General features: G+C 42.1%; 1 protein-coding gene across 3 annotated transcripts in view; it reads right to left on the bottom strand.

The window, feature by feature from the left end:
* The window catches only part of MRPS6 (mitochondrial ribosomal protein S6), a 66,541-nt gene that overhangs the window by 11,568 nt on the left and 37,538 nt on the right, over positions 1–17,435 (bottom strand). For all 3 annotated transcript variants that reach the window (XM_082625728.1, XM_082625726.1, XM_082625727.1), the window contains one exon: positions 5,269–5,408. In XM_082625728.1, coding sequence (XP_082481854.1) covers positions 5,269–5,408 — 140 coding nt within the window. The remainder of the gene's footprint in view (positions 1–5,268; positions 5,409–17,435) is intronic.

Genomic DNA, 17,435 nt, shown 5'->3' with positions numbered 1-17,435 from the left:
CCTAAACGCTAAAGGTTGTATTTGGTTTTTATTTCACTTCCGTCTTCACCCTGCAGTTACAAGTGGTCCATAGAAAGTGCCTGCTTGAATGTGAGTTTTCTTTGTCTGTCTCTCTCAGTCACACACTCACTCACAGCCTCGCCCTCCCCCTCGCAGATGAGTGGAAATTTCCACTGAAGCGCTCAGTGGCTCCCCGTGAGTGGGGGTGGGGGAGGGAGAGGAGAGGGATTTGCAGCCAGGAAGCCTCTTCAAGCCTTTTGGAACATAGGAAACAGATCCGTTTGAATGCCAGTTCCTAGACTGTATCGGTTAAACCTTGCTGGATTCAGGCTTCACCGAAGCAGTGAATTATTCTCCTTAAAACCAAGACAGCCTCTGCATGGAAAAGCCCCATTCCTTTTTTAAAATCCGTTGGGTCTCATACATTTTAAAAACCACCAAACCTGCTGCAGAACTCTTACAAATCTTGGGACACTGCCACTAAAAAGAAACCTCCAAGGCCACAGCAGCCCTGCCCTGAAACCCCATCGTGAAGCACCTACACACAAGAATGGGGTCAGGATGCTGGCCTGGACTTGATGCTGGCAGGAAAGCATAAGAACATAGAAACGTTAGCTAACGGGAAAACTACAGAGGAGAATCAATCTCCTCTAGAGAGGGTGCCAGCACTCTTGGAGTTAGCTGCAGACACATTTGGAGAGCAAGTCAGTAAAATTCCACTGATTCTCCATAGAGCCAGTTATTTTTATCATTCTGCTTACCCGTAAACAGAAGGGCATCTTACATGTAGGCCAGCAGATCTTTGCTATAAGCACCTATTCACATTTTAAACACATGAGAACAGACAAAGGAGGGACAAAACAGGCAAGAAAAACCTCCTTCACTACTTAAGAGTTCTCATACACACACATTCTGAAGTCAGCCCAATCGCACTGCAGTGAAAGCAGAGGTGGTGAAAACAGTCAAAGCAATCTGGGGCATCCTTTTACAAACAGGCACAAGCCCATCGCTGCAATATAGACTACGGTTTCTTCTAAGGTTCCCTCTCCTGCACCAGAAATCCCTCTTAGTCTCAGTCCAGCCCCATCTAGTGGAAAGAGAGCCTTAAACCAGTCTGTGCAGCCCTGGAGGAAGATGCTGAGGCAGTTCTGGCAGAGGGTGACTGATACTATGATTCAGTAAAAACCTGCCCCTTCTGAGCAAGGGTCTAAATGAGCACTTACTCCCTTCTGCCTGTGTAACACTGTCCCCTTTTAGACACCAAGGAATACAGAAAGAATTTTCCACAACAACAACCTTGCCTTTCCCAGAGAGTTGATGAGGGTTCGAAGGTGAGCGTGTGAAAGCACAAAGGAAAGATAATCTGGGGGGGGGGGGGTGCCCAGGAGACCAAAGCAAATCCAGAGCTGAGAATAAATCCCAGCCCCTCTAAGACCATCCCACCCCAACCCCCCACTCTACCCCCAGCTCCTAATCATGCTCCAGTGGTTTCCAGACGCTGCCTCGTGAAATGGGTGGTGAGTGAGGCCAGAAGCCTCCATCGGGAAAAACGGTCCGAAGACCCAAACTTCCCAACCATCCCAACCTGGCCCAAACAGCAACAGGGCATCCGGTCAACTCTTCCCTGTCCCTAGGGGACATAAATGACTCGTCCAATTCTATTGACCCTCAGAGATTATGAGTTTAAGTTAAAGTTTCTGTGGATCAGCCTGGGAACTTAACCATCAAGTTGTTCCAATGGGAAAATAGGTTCCCCGTTATAAACAATAAACTTACAGACAAATTCCTGGAATGTAACCTGTTCCCAAAGTCAGGACTGACTACGTAATATTTGGAACATAATGATTATTTTTTTTGGCATAAACTGGTAATAGACTTGATATAATAATAAACACCAGGTACCACTTTCACGGTACCACCTCCTCCTTTTGGAAAGCTTCCCAAATAACCCTAAGGTAGCACTATCTCTCCTACCTAAGCACTCTCTCAGTCCACTCTTCTTTCGGGCAGGCCTACTTGGCATGTGTGTAGCAGGGGTATGGATTTGGGGGAAGGAGGTGAGATGGGAGGCAATCACTCAACATGATGGAAGTAACTGCAAGAGAGACGCCTGGTTGTCAGCCTCGGTCAGAGGGACAGTTCTGTGCTGGGCCCCTGCGCTTACAGCCCCTTGGCTGGTGCCTAGGTTAGCCATATGCAGGCATGTCTTTGATTCAAGTGAAAACTCCTTGAGATCAAGAACCACAACGATCATAAGAACCATCCTGAGACCTAGGAATACCACTAGGATATACCATTTCTTGCCACAAAATGTAAAAGCAACAAACACTTAAAACCAGCGGGACCACAATGCAATGTGGATTCATGGAGGGCATCTAGGGCTCACTCGTTAGCCAGCTAAAAAACTGGCTCTCAACATATCAACCTCAGGAGTCAAATCAGTGCCCCACCAAAATTACAGATACGTTTCATGGCCTCCAGGGCTGTTTGAAAAGAGCCAAAAACTTCTGAATGCTAATAAATGCATAATGCACAAGCCCACCTTGTTTCTTCTCAACCACTTCATAAAAGTGAACCTGCCCAGCACCTAACACACCCTGGCACATAGTCTCCTTCGTACATGCTTGTAATGCCTTCTGTGGCTATGTCAGGGCACAAAAAGAACTTGACAAGTGAACAAAATGCCTATTACAAATGTCACTGGGGTTAGTGACTACGGGGGGACTGGCTGCAGCTAAGGGAATATCAAACTAAATGTAAGCTACACAATGCAGCCATCTGACACGCCACTCAATTTTAAATCTCCAAACCAGGGAACTCCCAACTACACTAGTCCCTCGTCTCATTTACCAAAAGCCACTGTGAAGAACATTAGTGAGTGTTACAAAAACAAAAGTAACATGGTCAAGTAAAATTGACAAACCAGGGCATCTTATGGAAGGGCTTCTCACCATTTATACGCTAAGGTGTGTTGTGAATTTCCAGGATTAGATCACGCAAGTCTTCCCACATCGTTTTGTGTTTTTTTTTGGCCGCGCTGCGCGGTATGCGCGGCATGTGGGACCTTAGTGCCCCGACCAGGGATCAAACCCGCGCCCTCTGCAGCGGAAGCTCGGAGTCCTAACACTGGACTTCCAGGAAAGTCCCTTCCTTTCACTTTTTTTTTTTTTTTTTTTTTTAAGGCTCCCCACATCTGACTGATCACACACACCCTCCATTTTTGGTGGAGCATATCTGTATCACTAGCATTTCAGAGACCACACTTTGGAAAACACTACCTCAAGCAAGTGAATACCAGATACTGATTTATCCTCAGAAAAGCAAACTTAAAACATGAACCTCCCACACTGGGGCTAGGCACCACCTTTTTATGTTGATGTATAATAGACACAGTATGATATATTTTAAGGATGCTGCTTCTCCTTCTCTGAGGAGTCTGAAAGTAAAAAAAAACAAACAAACAGAAAAACCACCCAGAAGTAAGATCCTTAACTATAAATGAACTAAGTGACGGCAACACAGCCCTTGGTGGGGCGCCGGCACCTTGTCAGGAATCTGGAATGTAGGTCTGATGTTGTCAGCAGCTCTGGCTTGATTCCAGGTGAGCTCTTCCCACATCTGAGTTTATTCTATCCATGAAGGAGAAAGAGTATCACCCTACCTCAGCACTGCACACAGAGGCCTGAAAACTAGATGAGTTAATGCGGCAGTTCTCAAAGCAGAGAACTGTGCTGGTCCTCACAGTAGCAGCAGCAAAGCTACCCACGCACTGTGAGGAACGCAAGTTCCAGGATGCTGGTCACACTAGCCCTCAACAAGGTCAAATCCTCTACTTGGAAAGGGAGCAGGAGAAAGCATTCCTCCTCTTCATCCCTGAAAGCACATAATGAGGAAACTGACTTCTCTCCCTGTTCAGTGCCTTCCATCACAGAACCCGGCTAATAACTCTTGGCCAAATTTTATATGCTTCTCTTAAAAAAAAAAAAAAGAAAAGAAAAAAGGCAAAAGGATTCATAGCCTTGCTATTAAAACCAAACCCCTTTGTTTGGTTTAAGTTTCAAAAAAAATGTTATACACACAGTCCCCATCGTTTACTGGTGTTATGATTGTGGAGAGGAATAAGCCACCGAGCATTTCAGGTTGCCTAGCAACACCTCGGGCACACTCTTCAGAGGTGCTCCCAAGAAGCTGAACACTGGCACAAAACAAGGTGAAGCGATCAAAAGAAACGTGCAGTCTGTGCCACATTTCGGCAGAAGGTTTACAAGCAGTAAGAAAGCCTGGCGTGAGGTGTGACTTTACTCGGGCCCATCACATGTAGCAAACCTGCACGAGGCTGTGCGCCCCACGTGACTAAAAGCAGCAGCATACAACACCCGGTACTGTCCGCAGAGCACATCTTCAGAGGTTATTTCACTTGACCACTGTGACAAAGTGGAGGGGAGAACGACCACCTGAGTTCAGTATCCAAGGAAGCTAAGTGACTTGGTCTAGGCCACACAGCTGGGAGCCCCAGAAGGAGAATCAAGTCTTCTAGTCCTGGACTTTCCCTGCTATGCTAAAAACTGATTCCCGTCTCTCTATCACCTACTTCTAGGAAACCCAACAAAATAAGATTCTTCCTCCAAACCAGAAACCTTGGGCATAAGTTTAGAGAAGCGGCAAACCAACCCAACAAACTGACCTCGAAGAATTTCTACAAAGATAGGTATCACTATAAAATCAAATCCTTGACATGTTTGAGGAACTTGCTATATATACTATGTGAGAAAAAAGTCCCACTACAGAAAATTGTGATTAAAATTGGCTGGAATAGGTAAAACCATTTTCCTATTGGGGATTTTAGGCTCTGGTTATACACATTAGTAATAAGAAGTACATTTTGCTTGTTATCTGCAACCTTCATATTTACAAAGGATGCGCTGAGTAGGTGGACGACACATTGCTCAATGAGGTGTTTTAAAGGCAAAAGTTAAAGAAATACCAGGGGAAAACAGTGCTTAAGTTGACGAGAAAAGTTTCCCACAATCAAAAGCTTATAAATGTGTTCCTGCTGGCATGACCTCTTTGGGGGCTCTGATTAGCTTATTGTGGGTCAGCATAAATGCATCCCATCTGCAACACAACATTGCTGGGGCACGTACCTGCACGCCACCTGGCGCAGTGGGGATCTGACTATGAGCGTCCGATAACTCCTGAGATGAATTACACAGCGCTCCTTATGGAGCCCACCAAAGGCACGTGTCCAGTGATTCACGAAGGACTTACCCTCCCCTGGCGTGCTGCTGACTGTGGGCGGAGATCCTATAAGGAAGTGCACGCTCGCCCAGGTTCTCCAAGTTCCTCACCACAGCCCCTCTGTCCATCAGGGTTTCTAGCGTACGCTTCAAAGCAGCAGCGGTCTCTGGCTGTTTTTTGTTTTTGTTTTTAAAAAGAAGAAAAAAAAAATCAGAATTAACGTAAGAACTAGAATGATTACGTGTGGTCAGTTCCAATCATAACAGCTCTATTGGTAGGGGTCTTTGGGTAAAAGCAACAGAAACTACTTTTGGCTAACTTAAAGTTTAAAAAAAAAAAAGAGAGAGAGAGAAAGACACATTTATCATAAGGATATGAGATAGCTCACAGATACGAAGGAAAATCTGAAGCAGCAGGCCTCGGAGAGTTCAGGGACCAGAGCAGCTCCAGGGATCTGGGAGGCAGGAACTAATGAGTGTTGTCTTCAGAGCACCTTGGCCAGGATGAATCAGCGCCAATCACTTTCAGTCCTTGTAGCCCATGATTCAAAATTCAAATTCCAGGGAAAGAGCATCCTCTTGGCAGGACACTTTGACCATCTCACCAAAACCATAGACAGCCAGTGGGAAAAGGGGTTGTCTCCCAAAGAAAAACTGAGAGATTGTAACCAAAAGAGAGAAAGGATGAGTAAGACCCAATCTCTGCCCGCATGGAGCTTACAATCTAATAAAGACATGAACTCAAAAACCCATGTAAGAAGACCAGAAGGCAGAACACCGGAAGTGACATAGGGACCAGAGAGCTCATGAAAAGAGAAAGCACATTCAGTTGGAAGAAGGGTTCCATTAAAGAAAACGGTCTCGAGGGGAGCCCTGGAAAATGACAACGGGAGATGCAAAGAACAAACAAACCAGGCATTGAGTAAAAGAGCAGAGATAAGAAAGTATTGAGGAAACAGCTAGGAGTCCCATCCGATGAAGTTCAGGACAAGGAGGACTGAGAAGTTAAGATTGTAGGTTGGGTCCACGTATATAAACAATCAATACCTGTTACTAAAAAACAAAATTGAAACAATATAAAATCCCATCATCCAGAGATAAAAGACTTTAAATATTTTGGTGAATTTCCTTCCAGATAGCCCTCTATGCACATGTATACATCAAAAACTTTTGGAAGAAAAGACACTTTATAGGGGTAGACTTGAGAAGACACAACTAACGGAATGTGGAAAATGAGGGAGAGGCGTGGCAAAAGAGGGGCACCAAACATGGTGGCTGGGAGAATGGGGTTATTACTAACAGCTAAAGGGAAATCTGGACGAGCTGGCTGGGGACACAAAAGATGACTCTGGTTTAGGACATGCTGAGTCTGAGATGCCCACAGTTCCTCCAGGCTGAGCTCTCAAGATGTAAACCTTAAGCTCAAAACAACAGGGCAGGCTAGAATTACACATTTAACAGTCATCTGCAGAGAAGGGCTATCTGAAACCCTGGGAGGAGTGAGAGCCCTGAGGGAGGGGGTGGGGTGAGAAGAAAAGAGACCAACAACAGAAGGTGGGGGGGAGTGCAAACATCTGGGGGCTGACAAGAGGACTCAAAGTCAGAGAAGCAAACAGCAAAAGGAAAACCAGACCTGCCTTGTCACAGAAACTAAGGAAAGAGGCAGCCTCCAGAATGACAGGATGGAGATGAAGAAAAAGCCACAGCACGGTGACTGCACGGTCACTTAGCAAGATGGGGCTAAAAGCTAGATTGCAAAGGTAGAGGTGACAGAAGGAGAAAGCTCTAGAGCCTGAGGGGCAAACAAATTTGAGTAAACTGTTTGAGGAGAGAGAAAACACAAGGAAGTTAGCAGTTAAAGGGGAATGAACCAGTCGAAGGATAAAATGTAGGATGTTTTAAACATCATCATCGATGGCCAACATGATTTGCTGCGTAACTGCTACGTGATCAACACAGACCTAGTGTTTTATTGGTACATATTTAATCTTCACCACACACAAAAAAAGGGAGCCAAGAAGGTCGATAGATTTGGAAACTGGGCCTCTGAGAGATGTCATGACTTTGAGATGACATGGCAGTTAACAAGTGGAAGAGCCTGATGCAAAGAAAAGGAACACTGACAAAAGTCAAATCGGGGGAGGAGGCCAGAGGACACCTTGGCAAGGAAAAGAGTACTTCTCCTCAGACATAAGTGAAGAAATGCAAGCAGAGAAATCTTCAATGCAGGAGTGAACTTAAGAAAAGGCTACCTTCCAGTGGCTCATTTTGGATCAAATGAAAAGAAAACTGCAGAACAATTTTAAGTGCGCACTCTAGTACCTGAAGAAAATCCACTATATACCTGTATATTTTCTTTCTGACAAATACTGCTAAAATGCTGTGAATGCACTAAGTATTAGTTTAAGGTTTAGAAATCAAATTTCTACTTTTATTTCATATTGTGGCCCACTAGGGATTTTTTAAATTCCTACTGAAAATTATGTATATTTATATATTTAACCAGCCTTTTGATAAACAGAAACTTCCTAAAAACAAAAATAAGGGCCAAAATCTCTTTGCATTAACACTAACTAGGTAAAAAGTCTATGGCAATTTCTCCTTACGATGGTAAACAAATACTTTTACATAGTTCTAAATCAAACAGAGCCTAAATTCTTCTCACATTTCATTAGTTCACAGATGTTTCAGTATTTTGCAGAAACCTCATTACTAACAGCAGGGTAATATTTCATTTCATTAAAAATGCTATTTCTTGACTCGATATTACATCAATTAACTTATGATAAGTAGATGAACAGTCTATCCAAATAAAGAATGGGTAAGGGAGAACACACACACACACAAACACACACACACTTTGATTACAGTCTTCTGATTAGCTACCCAAATCATAAATTTTAATTCAGTTTTGCCTGATTAAAAAGGAATATATCTCAATGCCTCTTGTTTAAATTCCAGCTGAAGAGTTTACAGAATGAAACATGGAGCATCCTCTTCTGAAGAAAGGGCTTGTATAATAAAAGATTTGCTTCTCTCCAAAAAAGGGGAAAGGCTACCTAACAAGAATGTAACTTGGGAAAATATCAAAACACATTTTAACTTTGGCATGCCAAGGTCAAATTGCAGACTGTTTGAATGGCCACATTCATTTCACTGTAATTCAAATTACCCAACAGTTTAAAAAGATGAAGGAGGGGTTAAAAGACTTCCTGTTTATTAAGGGAGCTGCTCAACTTGTCCCATATACCTACCTCATCACTCTTAAGTCAAGGGTCAGCAATCCAGGGCCTGTGGGCCAAATCTAGCTCACTACCTCCTTCTGCAAACAAAGTTTTACTGGAACACAGCCAGCTCATGCATTTACATAGTGTCCATGGCTGCTTTCATGCTAAAAGCAGACCTGAAATTACAGCAGAGACTATATGACCCTCAAAGTCTAAACTAGTTACTATCTGGCCAACCTCTGCTCTACACTGTAATGGATTGAGGGAAGCTGGCAAGGCCTCAATCCACTCACCCTAAAATGTACCACAGATAATACCATGAGCCTGGGTCACTGAGCTACAGACAGTGAGTTCCCCATGGGATGGGTCCTCAGGTAGAAACACAGGGCGCCAACCTAATAAGGAACATCAGCCTGACTGTTCAAATCACCACAGGATTCAGAAGGGATTCTACAAAATCACCATTCCACCCACCAAGCTCCTAATCTAATCAATCCAGCCTTTCAACTTCCCTCATTGGTGAAACTTCTAAGTCTATTAAAATAAAAATTTTAGGCTTCCAAAAGAAAAAAAAAAAAGCTCTGCTCAACACAGCACAATGTTCAATTTGTAAAAACATATGGTCTACAGGAAGCACACGATCTTGCTGGCGTAATTCTCATTTACAAGGTCTCTGAACCCTTTAATTCCAACTATTCTAAGAGAGGTTGTGCGCATGTGCTCCTTACGGGCTTCTCTCACCCCATCTGAAAGCAGCTCCTGAAGATTTTCCTCCAACCCACCATATGTCAATGAAACACAATTCTGTTACAGCACAGATTGGAGAGCCAAAAACGTTCACTTGGACAAAAAAAGTATGGAAGAGGAAGAGTGAATGAAATGTGAACGGGAACTAGGAAAACTGGACTCCAGTCGCAGCTCCTTCACTAATGCTATGCCACTCTTTAAATTATTAAATTTAATAATAAATTATTAAAATTTATCCATTTTAAAGTTGTGCCTCAGTTTCCTCATGTGCTAAATTAGTGGTCTTCAACAAATGTTCTGTCTCTATAAGCCTCTCACAAACAACATTTACGTCACAGTTCTCAAAATATCCTGAGGGCACAAAGTTTTGAAAAAGTCTCTCTCTTTTCTTCTGATATCCTCATCATCCCAAAGTGCCCCACCCACCTCAGGGACTCTTTATGTCATTCTCATTTACTTCTACACAGCAATTTACGAATATCCCTTCCTCACGGGAATGTAAGCTTCAGGACAGCAAGCACTTTTGTCTATCTTGTACACAACTGTACTCCCCAAATCTACAAGAGTCCATATCACGGAGCGGGTGCTAGGAATGGTCGTTGAATAAATCAGCGTATCAAATGTCCCTTCCCAAGAGGGTCTCTTGCTTACTCTCATTTTCCCCCCTGAGGGACTGGAAGTTTCCTCGTTTGTCTAACACAATTTGAAGCCACTTTTCACATACAACGTACCTCACTATCAGGGTAGTGACCGTAATACTGAAGCAACATGACAGTACTAGCGTTTTTCTGTTTATTTCATGTAGTGCCAAAACGCTGTTAATACCAATGCTACAGTTTAAAAGAATCCAGGATTCATCTAATAGAAGTGAAACCAAATATTTCATGTATTTCAGAAATATAAAGTACAAACATACATAAACATAAATGTTAAACTTGGATTGTTCTAATTATCTGTGATAAGATATAATACTATCCCAAGAATTTACACGAAACAATACTTAAGAAAAGAAAGTTCGTCCTAGACAAAATTAAAACCAAATTTTGATCTTATTAATTACTGGACCTACTGGTGTTCAGGCTACAAAAGAAGGCTTAGGGAAAACCCACCAGCTAGCTTCAAATATTTGCAGGGCTACTATGTCAAAGATAGGTGTGTTTTATTTTGATTGGACACTGAGAAACTGGAATCAAAAGGTAAAAATTACAGAGACACAGAGCACTGATGTATAAACAAGAACACACTTCTGAAAATTACAGCTGTACGAGTGAAACAGGCTGCCTTGTACAGAACTGACCTTCCCATCACTCGAAATGCAAAGATATGGGATGACCATCGTATCAGTCTTTGCACCGGGTGGGAGGTTAGACTTTTCGGCTTCTAAAGCACCTGCTGAGACTAAATTCCAATACTATTCTGGCACCACTCATCATTCTGAAGGACATTCTGACATGAAACCGCCTTTTTACAAACATTCCAATTGCATGGTGGTGAGGAATAGACTACTAGTAAAGTTTGGTGGTGGTGCCTAGATGTATACGAAGGCACCAGCTGTTTTACCCACTATTGCTTTTGCAGTGATCCCCTGCAAAGGTCTCTGGGAAGTCCAAGGCTCCTCAGATCACATTTTGCAAACTGCAGTTCTAGGGATTCTAATGGGCAAAGTTTCTGTAAAAAAGAATAAGGAGCAAGGAGATGAGGAAAATAAAAGGAAGGGCATCTCTACTTGCCCCTCAAATAAAATCCCCATTCGGTAAGGTTATTTAAGCTAAGAATTCATGGGAATATCATAAACACCATCGGTCAATGACCAGTGTTTAATCTAATTAAACTTACTTTCATCCCAGAAGAGAAGCTTTTCAACAAAATTATCTTGTAAATTAGATTCTCTGGCAAAGACCATTTTGAACCAGTGGCCCTAGGGTGCACCCAGCTATCACTACAACACCCTCATGGCCCACCAGGAAATGAAAACCACATGGAATCCACAACATTTAAAGGAGTGAAGCATCCACCTACACCTCGCCCTTCTCACTCTACGAAGAGGAGTGCAACTCCCAGGAGCAAGCAGTATTTAGGGAAGGTAGAGCCAGGTCAGAAAACTGTCAAGACCTGTGAAAATGCAAATGTAAACGCCTTTCCCAACCCACGCTGCATCTTAATTCCAAGGTTAATCTCCTTAAGAAAATGTCCTTGAAATTTACATTTCCAAATAGAGAGAATGTACCTGGAAATTCTGCATTGAGAGTCTCACAGCAATTTGAAAAAGAAAATCTGTGAGCACAGCTTTCAACAGAAGAACGAGCTTCCAGGGAAAGCTCTGCGACTAGCAGACCCCTCAGTTGGAAGCAGAGAATGGACACCACCTACCTCAAAATGTGTGGGGTGCCAGCCCTGCCTAACATCTACAGAGCCCAACTTTGGGAATGATTCCATGGGAACTGTTTTATCAAATATTTTTATGACTCAGTAGAATCTCTTTGCCCCACAATTTATGGAATCAAGAGCTGCAGTCCTCCCAGTAATTAAGGATAAAAATTAATAAGCACAGAAGCTATTTTAAAAATTAGAATAAAATTCAGTGAGGGCAAGTCTAGAACACTAAAAAAAGTAAAGATACATAAATACATGCTGGAACATGATTATACTTACCTATAATGAACTATTATACACTATAAAACTTGTAGGTAAGTGACTAGAAAAGTAACTCTTAAAGATTTTTTAAAGGTCAAAGATAGAAAACACTTGAGATCTTTTAACTGCTCTACTACTTTGCCCATGAATCATTAAACCATTTATTTTAAAAAATATAAAATAACCATGAACAAAGACTTAACAGACTTTAAGAAGCGGGGGAGAGGACAGGAGAAGAGACGGGAACCAATACACATCAAGTGTACTGGGAAAGTAACAAATACTCTAATGAGGTGAAAAACGGTTTCTTTTTATAAGCCACTGTTGTGTACTCTGCAAACCGAAAATATCTCAAAATTTTAAAATAATGTTAAATACTGCAAATTCACAGTTCAGACATATCAAGTGGTCATTTAACCGTTAAAGCAACAGATCCCGAAGAGTTGCTGAAGCATGTACTAAGTGAAAAGCACTCATGAATGTGATATTCAATAGACACACTCATCTTCATGAGAAACAATTATGGGGGGGCATCTAGAACTCTCCATTGCAGAACAATTTTAAAATAATCTTAATGGCATAAATCAGCTGTAAAAGAGAAGGTGTATACATCCACATCTGGAAATGGAGTGAGAACAAACTGGATGATTTCTTATACATATACCAAACTCTGTGGGTATCAGAAATATAGGTTGAACCTTACGAAACTGCCATTTGAGAGGATCAAGAACAGTCCAAATATTGACCATTTCTTAAGGCTCAACCTAATAGCTATCCACAAACATTCCTCTCAAAGTGCCTCCCTCAAGACAAGTATTTCCAAGTTGCTCACTGTGAAATCCACCTCCAAAAGGATAGCCACGGGGATATGAAACACAAAGTCCCTGCCCTTTAGAAGTCTGTGATGTAGATATGCAGACACACATAAGTAACTAATAAAGGGAGGGCGAAACACTTCTGACTGGTGGTTTGGAGATGGTGGACCTCAGCCAGACTCTAAAGGCTGAAGAACACCTCTTCAAGAGGTGGAAGGAGCGTTCGTTAGGGTCCTCTCAGAGCAGGTCTGGATTAAGGAGGTTCTGATGGAATTTATATTTGGGGTGGAATCAATGTGGACACTGTACTCGGTACAGGTAGAAGCCATTGCTTTTTTCCACTCGTGGCAGTGTTTTTTTTTTGCCTAGAACATTAAGATTTAGTTTCTTCAAACACACTTTTGGTAAAAATGTAAACTTTCTGGAGGGCAATTTGGCAATATATATTAGTTTAAAATATGTATGCCTTCAATGCTACAGCCACTTCTAGGAAATTGCTCTATGAAAACTGTCATACCCACGCACAAGGATTTAGCTATGAAAATACCACAAAATTATTAGGATAGTGAATAAATGGAAATGTAGTTCTTCATAAATAGGAGTCTGGTTCAATAAATTATTTTACTGACTGAACAAGTACTATGCAGCCATTAAAACAACAGGAATGCTGATCCTTACATACTGACATGAAAATATTATAATAATAAAATAAAGAAAAAACGCAGCATATAGGGTCAGTCCAGTTTTTTCCAAAAGAAAAAAAGTACTAAGATACATATATTTTAAAAGTCTGGATGAACATACAGCTAAACGATACGTTTTCCTTAGGTAGTAAGATGAGAGGAGTATTCTATTCTCTTCTTTCTGCACTTTATTATCTGATTTCTCTCACAATGAGCAATGAAAAGGCGATTTAAAAACTTTTGGGGTGGGGGTGGGAGCGGATTCAGTTTTGTTTTGTTTTAAGAAGAATTTCTTCCCCTGAGTCTATGCCAATTGCTATCTTACTAGATGCCACAGTTTGTGAATTCTGTGTCAAAGCCCTGAAACTATGCCTCAACATTTAGAACTCATGCCATATCCATACTGATTCCATATCCATATACGTTTTAAAACATATAATCATCAGGGAGGTATAGATGGAGAGCTTTTCAGTGGTTACTGAAGGAGCCTTGTAAGCTATACTTCCAGCATCATGAGCTCTTGCAACTGGCTGCTCTGTCTCTTGGGAATCAGAGGAAAAACTGGAATCTCGGAGTCAGGAGCCCAGAGATCTCTGATCTCTGATTCTAGAATCAGAGCAGACCAAAGAGATGTGATGGGAAAAGGCCAACTGTGGCCCTGAAAACACAACAGCCAATGAAAGCAAGATGATGTGAAAAATAAGAGGAGCCTGCCCATTCTATTGCCATGCAGCCAAGACTCAGATTCTTGAGATCTGGGAAATCTGACACAAAAATGTATTCTTTGGACGATATGATGAAAATAAAAAGAACCCAGGGAAGAATGGAAGAAAAAAATCAGAGGAATAAAGGTCCAACGACTGCCAGATTCAGCATAGATTAATGCCATGCCAACAGCAAAGTGCAAACGAAGTAGAGTCACAGTTCATAGCGTGGCTGAATTTGCAAATATAAAAATAATAGGATGGGGCTTCCCTGGTGGCGCAGTGGTTGAGAGTCCGCCTGCCGATGCAGGGGACACGGGTTCGTGCCCCGGTCCGGGAAGATCCCACATGCCGCGGAGCGGCTGGGCCCGTGAGCCATGGCCGCTGAGACTGCGCATCCGGAGCCTGTGCTACGCAACGGGAGAGGCCACAACAGTGAGAGGTCCGCGTACCGCAGAAAAATAGTAATAATAATGATAGGATGATCGGTAAAGTAACTTCAGCTGCAAGGTAGGCAGAATGTCTTTAAATCATAAACTGGACTTACCTTAAATGCAATGGGCATCCAAGGGACCCCTGCAGCTAGTCCACACAGAGACATAAATACCAGCATTGGTATCAAAAGGCTATAAATGAATAAATGTAAAGAACTAACACAGAGAGCAAGAAGGAAGTCATGATTACATGAGATCCGACTTCACGTGAATTTACTAGTTGTCAATTACTTATGTGCCTAGGTTATCAGTAAACATGAGTAGTTCAACCATAATGCAGTTCTGTTCCTTAATAAACCCACTTCTTTCCAAGGTCTCAACTCAATGTCATTCAGAGGCCATTTAAGGCCAAAAGTGGGGGCTCATTTGCATATAACCAACCATTCCCTTTGTGATTCGCATAAGTCAAGGGAAAGGGCAGAATTACCAAGGCATTCCTCTAGAGCACATTAGAATCATCTGGGGAGCTTTTAAAATGAGATGCCTATGTCTCATCCTCAGATATTTTGATTCTATTGGGGATTCAAAAATCTTGGGCACTAGGATTTTTCAAAGCTTCCCAGGTGTGGACAAAGGTGAAAACCACATTCTAGTAGGAAGCTGGCTAGCTTCTCACCACTCCAACGATGAACGATTCTGGCTGAACTGTAGTTTATAAAGGATTTTCAGCAATGATCTCCTTCAACTCTAATTTAAGGAACATAAATGCTCCACTTTTCTCACAGTAATAATGGTCTCTTTTCTTCTTCTCCCTGAATATGAAAGGACAATCACAACAGGTGACTCCTTGTGGTTAATACTGCCTGAACAGCTGGGAAAATGCCAAAATTAAGGTACCCATGTTTGCTATTCTGAGAACATTCCAAAATCCACAATCCTTTTACTGGGAGATTTCCATTTCTTTCCTCCTCATTCCCCTCCAGATGCACTTACAGATGAATAAAAGATGGGAAACAAGAAGATTGGCAGGAGTCCTGGTTCCTATGGCAGCAAGTAAATGAAATGCCACAGCTCATGAAACTGATAGTGAGAGCAGGCATCAGGTAGACATCATGGAGCTGTACCTGTCTTGTTGATTGCTCGCCTTCATGCACAATTCAGTTCACTGCCTCCGCCTTATATTTCATCCTGTTCAGAGAGTAGAAGGGGGACAGAACTGGAGTGACAGGGAGACCAAGGAGGTAAGAATCAGCAAAGGATGTTGATAGTAGAGACAAAAGGGTTATGAGAAAAGCCGATTCAGATTCTGTGAATCTTCTAAGCATCAGTGTATGGGTTTAGCAAAAATATCAGTCTGACTGGGTTAAGAGAAATTTTTTAAAAATATGCCTCGAAAGAATCAGAAACTTGGGCTTTGGCAAGACAGTCAGATTTGCATACCTTGCTGAACAACACACCAAAAGTGTCATCACCAACTAAGCCACTGCAGTGGTGCGTATTAACTCAAGTGGTGGGAGGAAGGTGCTTACGGGACTACACGGCTCCAAAGAGCAGGGAGGAGAAAGGGCATAAAAGCACAGAGGATCTGAAGGGATCAAAACACCCTTCGAGATTCAGCTACTTCCTAGGAAAAGTGTGCCTTTCCTCCCCTAATCCTATCTTGCAAGTGTAATTATTTAGAAGTACATGTCCTTCCCTAACAAAGCCTCTTCAAGGTTGCTTCCTATTCATCTTTACTAGATGCTGGAGATGCAAAGAACCTGGCACACAGGATGCATTCAATGAAAGTTTGATGAATACGTACATCAAAGAATAAATGGAAAGATAGATGAGAGATGGAAGTTACTAACTGTACTTAATTCAACTAGAAAGGAAGAAAGGATTAAACCAAAAAATGAAATAAAATTCAAGGAGAAATAAGATCTTCACTGCAAAAAGGAAAACATCATATATATATAAAATGGGTATATATAGTGTGTGTGTGTGTATGTATATATATATATATATATATATATATATATATATATATATATAAAGGCAGAGATACATAATAAAGTTAAGCATATCCTGTTAGTCAAAAACAGAGATGTACATGGTCAAGGAACTAGGAACAAACAGGTGGAAGGTGGAAATAAAGACACAGTGGGAGGGACTTCCCTGGTGGCGCAGTAGTTAAGAATCCGCCTGCCAATGCAGGGGACCCGGGTTCGAACCCTGGTCCGGGAAGATCCCACATGCCGCGGAGCAACTAAGCCCATGCGTCACAACTACTGAGCCTGCACTCTAGAGCCCATGAGCCACAGCTGCTGAAGCCCACGCACCCAGAGCCCATGCTCTGCAACAAGAGAAGCCACCACAATGAGAAGCCCACGCACCGCAACGAAGAGTAGCCCCCGCTCGACGCAACTAGAGAAAAGCCCGCACGCAGTAACGAAGACCCAATGCAGCCAAAAATAAATAAATTAAAAAAAAAAAAAAACATAGTGGGAGACACGTAAAGGTGCCTCCAAACTTCTATGGACATTTGACTCCTAGAGCATACCAGAGAATATTACAAAAAAACTCAGCCTCCAAAAACCTAAGAAAACTTCTGGTAACTTGAGTCAGCAAGCCTCATGTAGAGACAATAATATTTTACAGAGAATCTGCCATAGGGCATGACAATAAAATTTCAAATTAGAATTGCAAGGAGAGTAAAACCCAAAGTAACGATAGCCGTCATTTTGTTGTGTTTATTTCTCCTTCCAGTCTAAAATCAGCAGCATCTACCCTGGAGTACTGCATTCAAACTTGGAGGTCACATATAAAAGTTGTCTAACTCCTAAGATAAGCAGAATTTTTAAACTCCCACTGTGCTTCTGGTTGACAACATGTTCTTTTAGGATAAGGCAGAAACTGGCAACAGGCTCTGAAATTTTAAGCTTCAAATGCTAAGTGAAGAGTGGATACCAGGG

The sequence above is a fragment of the Mesoplodon mirus genome, assembly GCF_964341445.2.
Source record: "Mesoplodon mirus genome assembly, chromosome: 6".
Lineage (NCBI taxonomy): Eukaryota > Metazoa > Chordata > Mammalia > Artiodactyla > Ziphiidae > Mesoplodon > Mesoplodon mirus.
The sequence above is the reverse complement of the archived record's forward strand: the minus strand, read 5'-3'. Positions and strand labels throughout refer to the sequence as shown.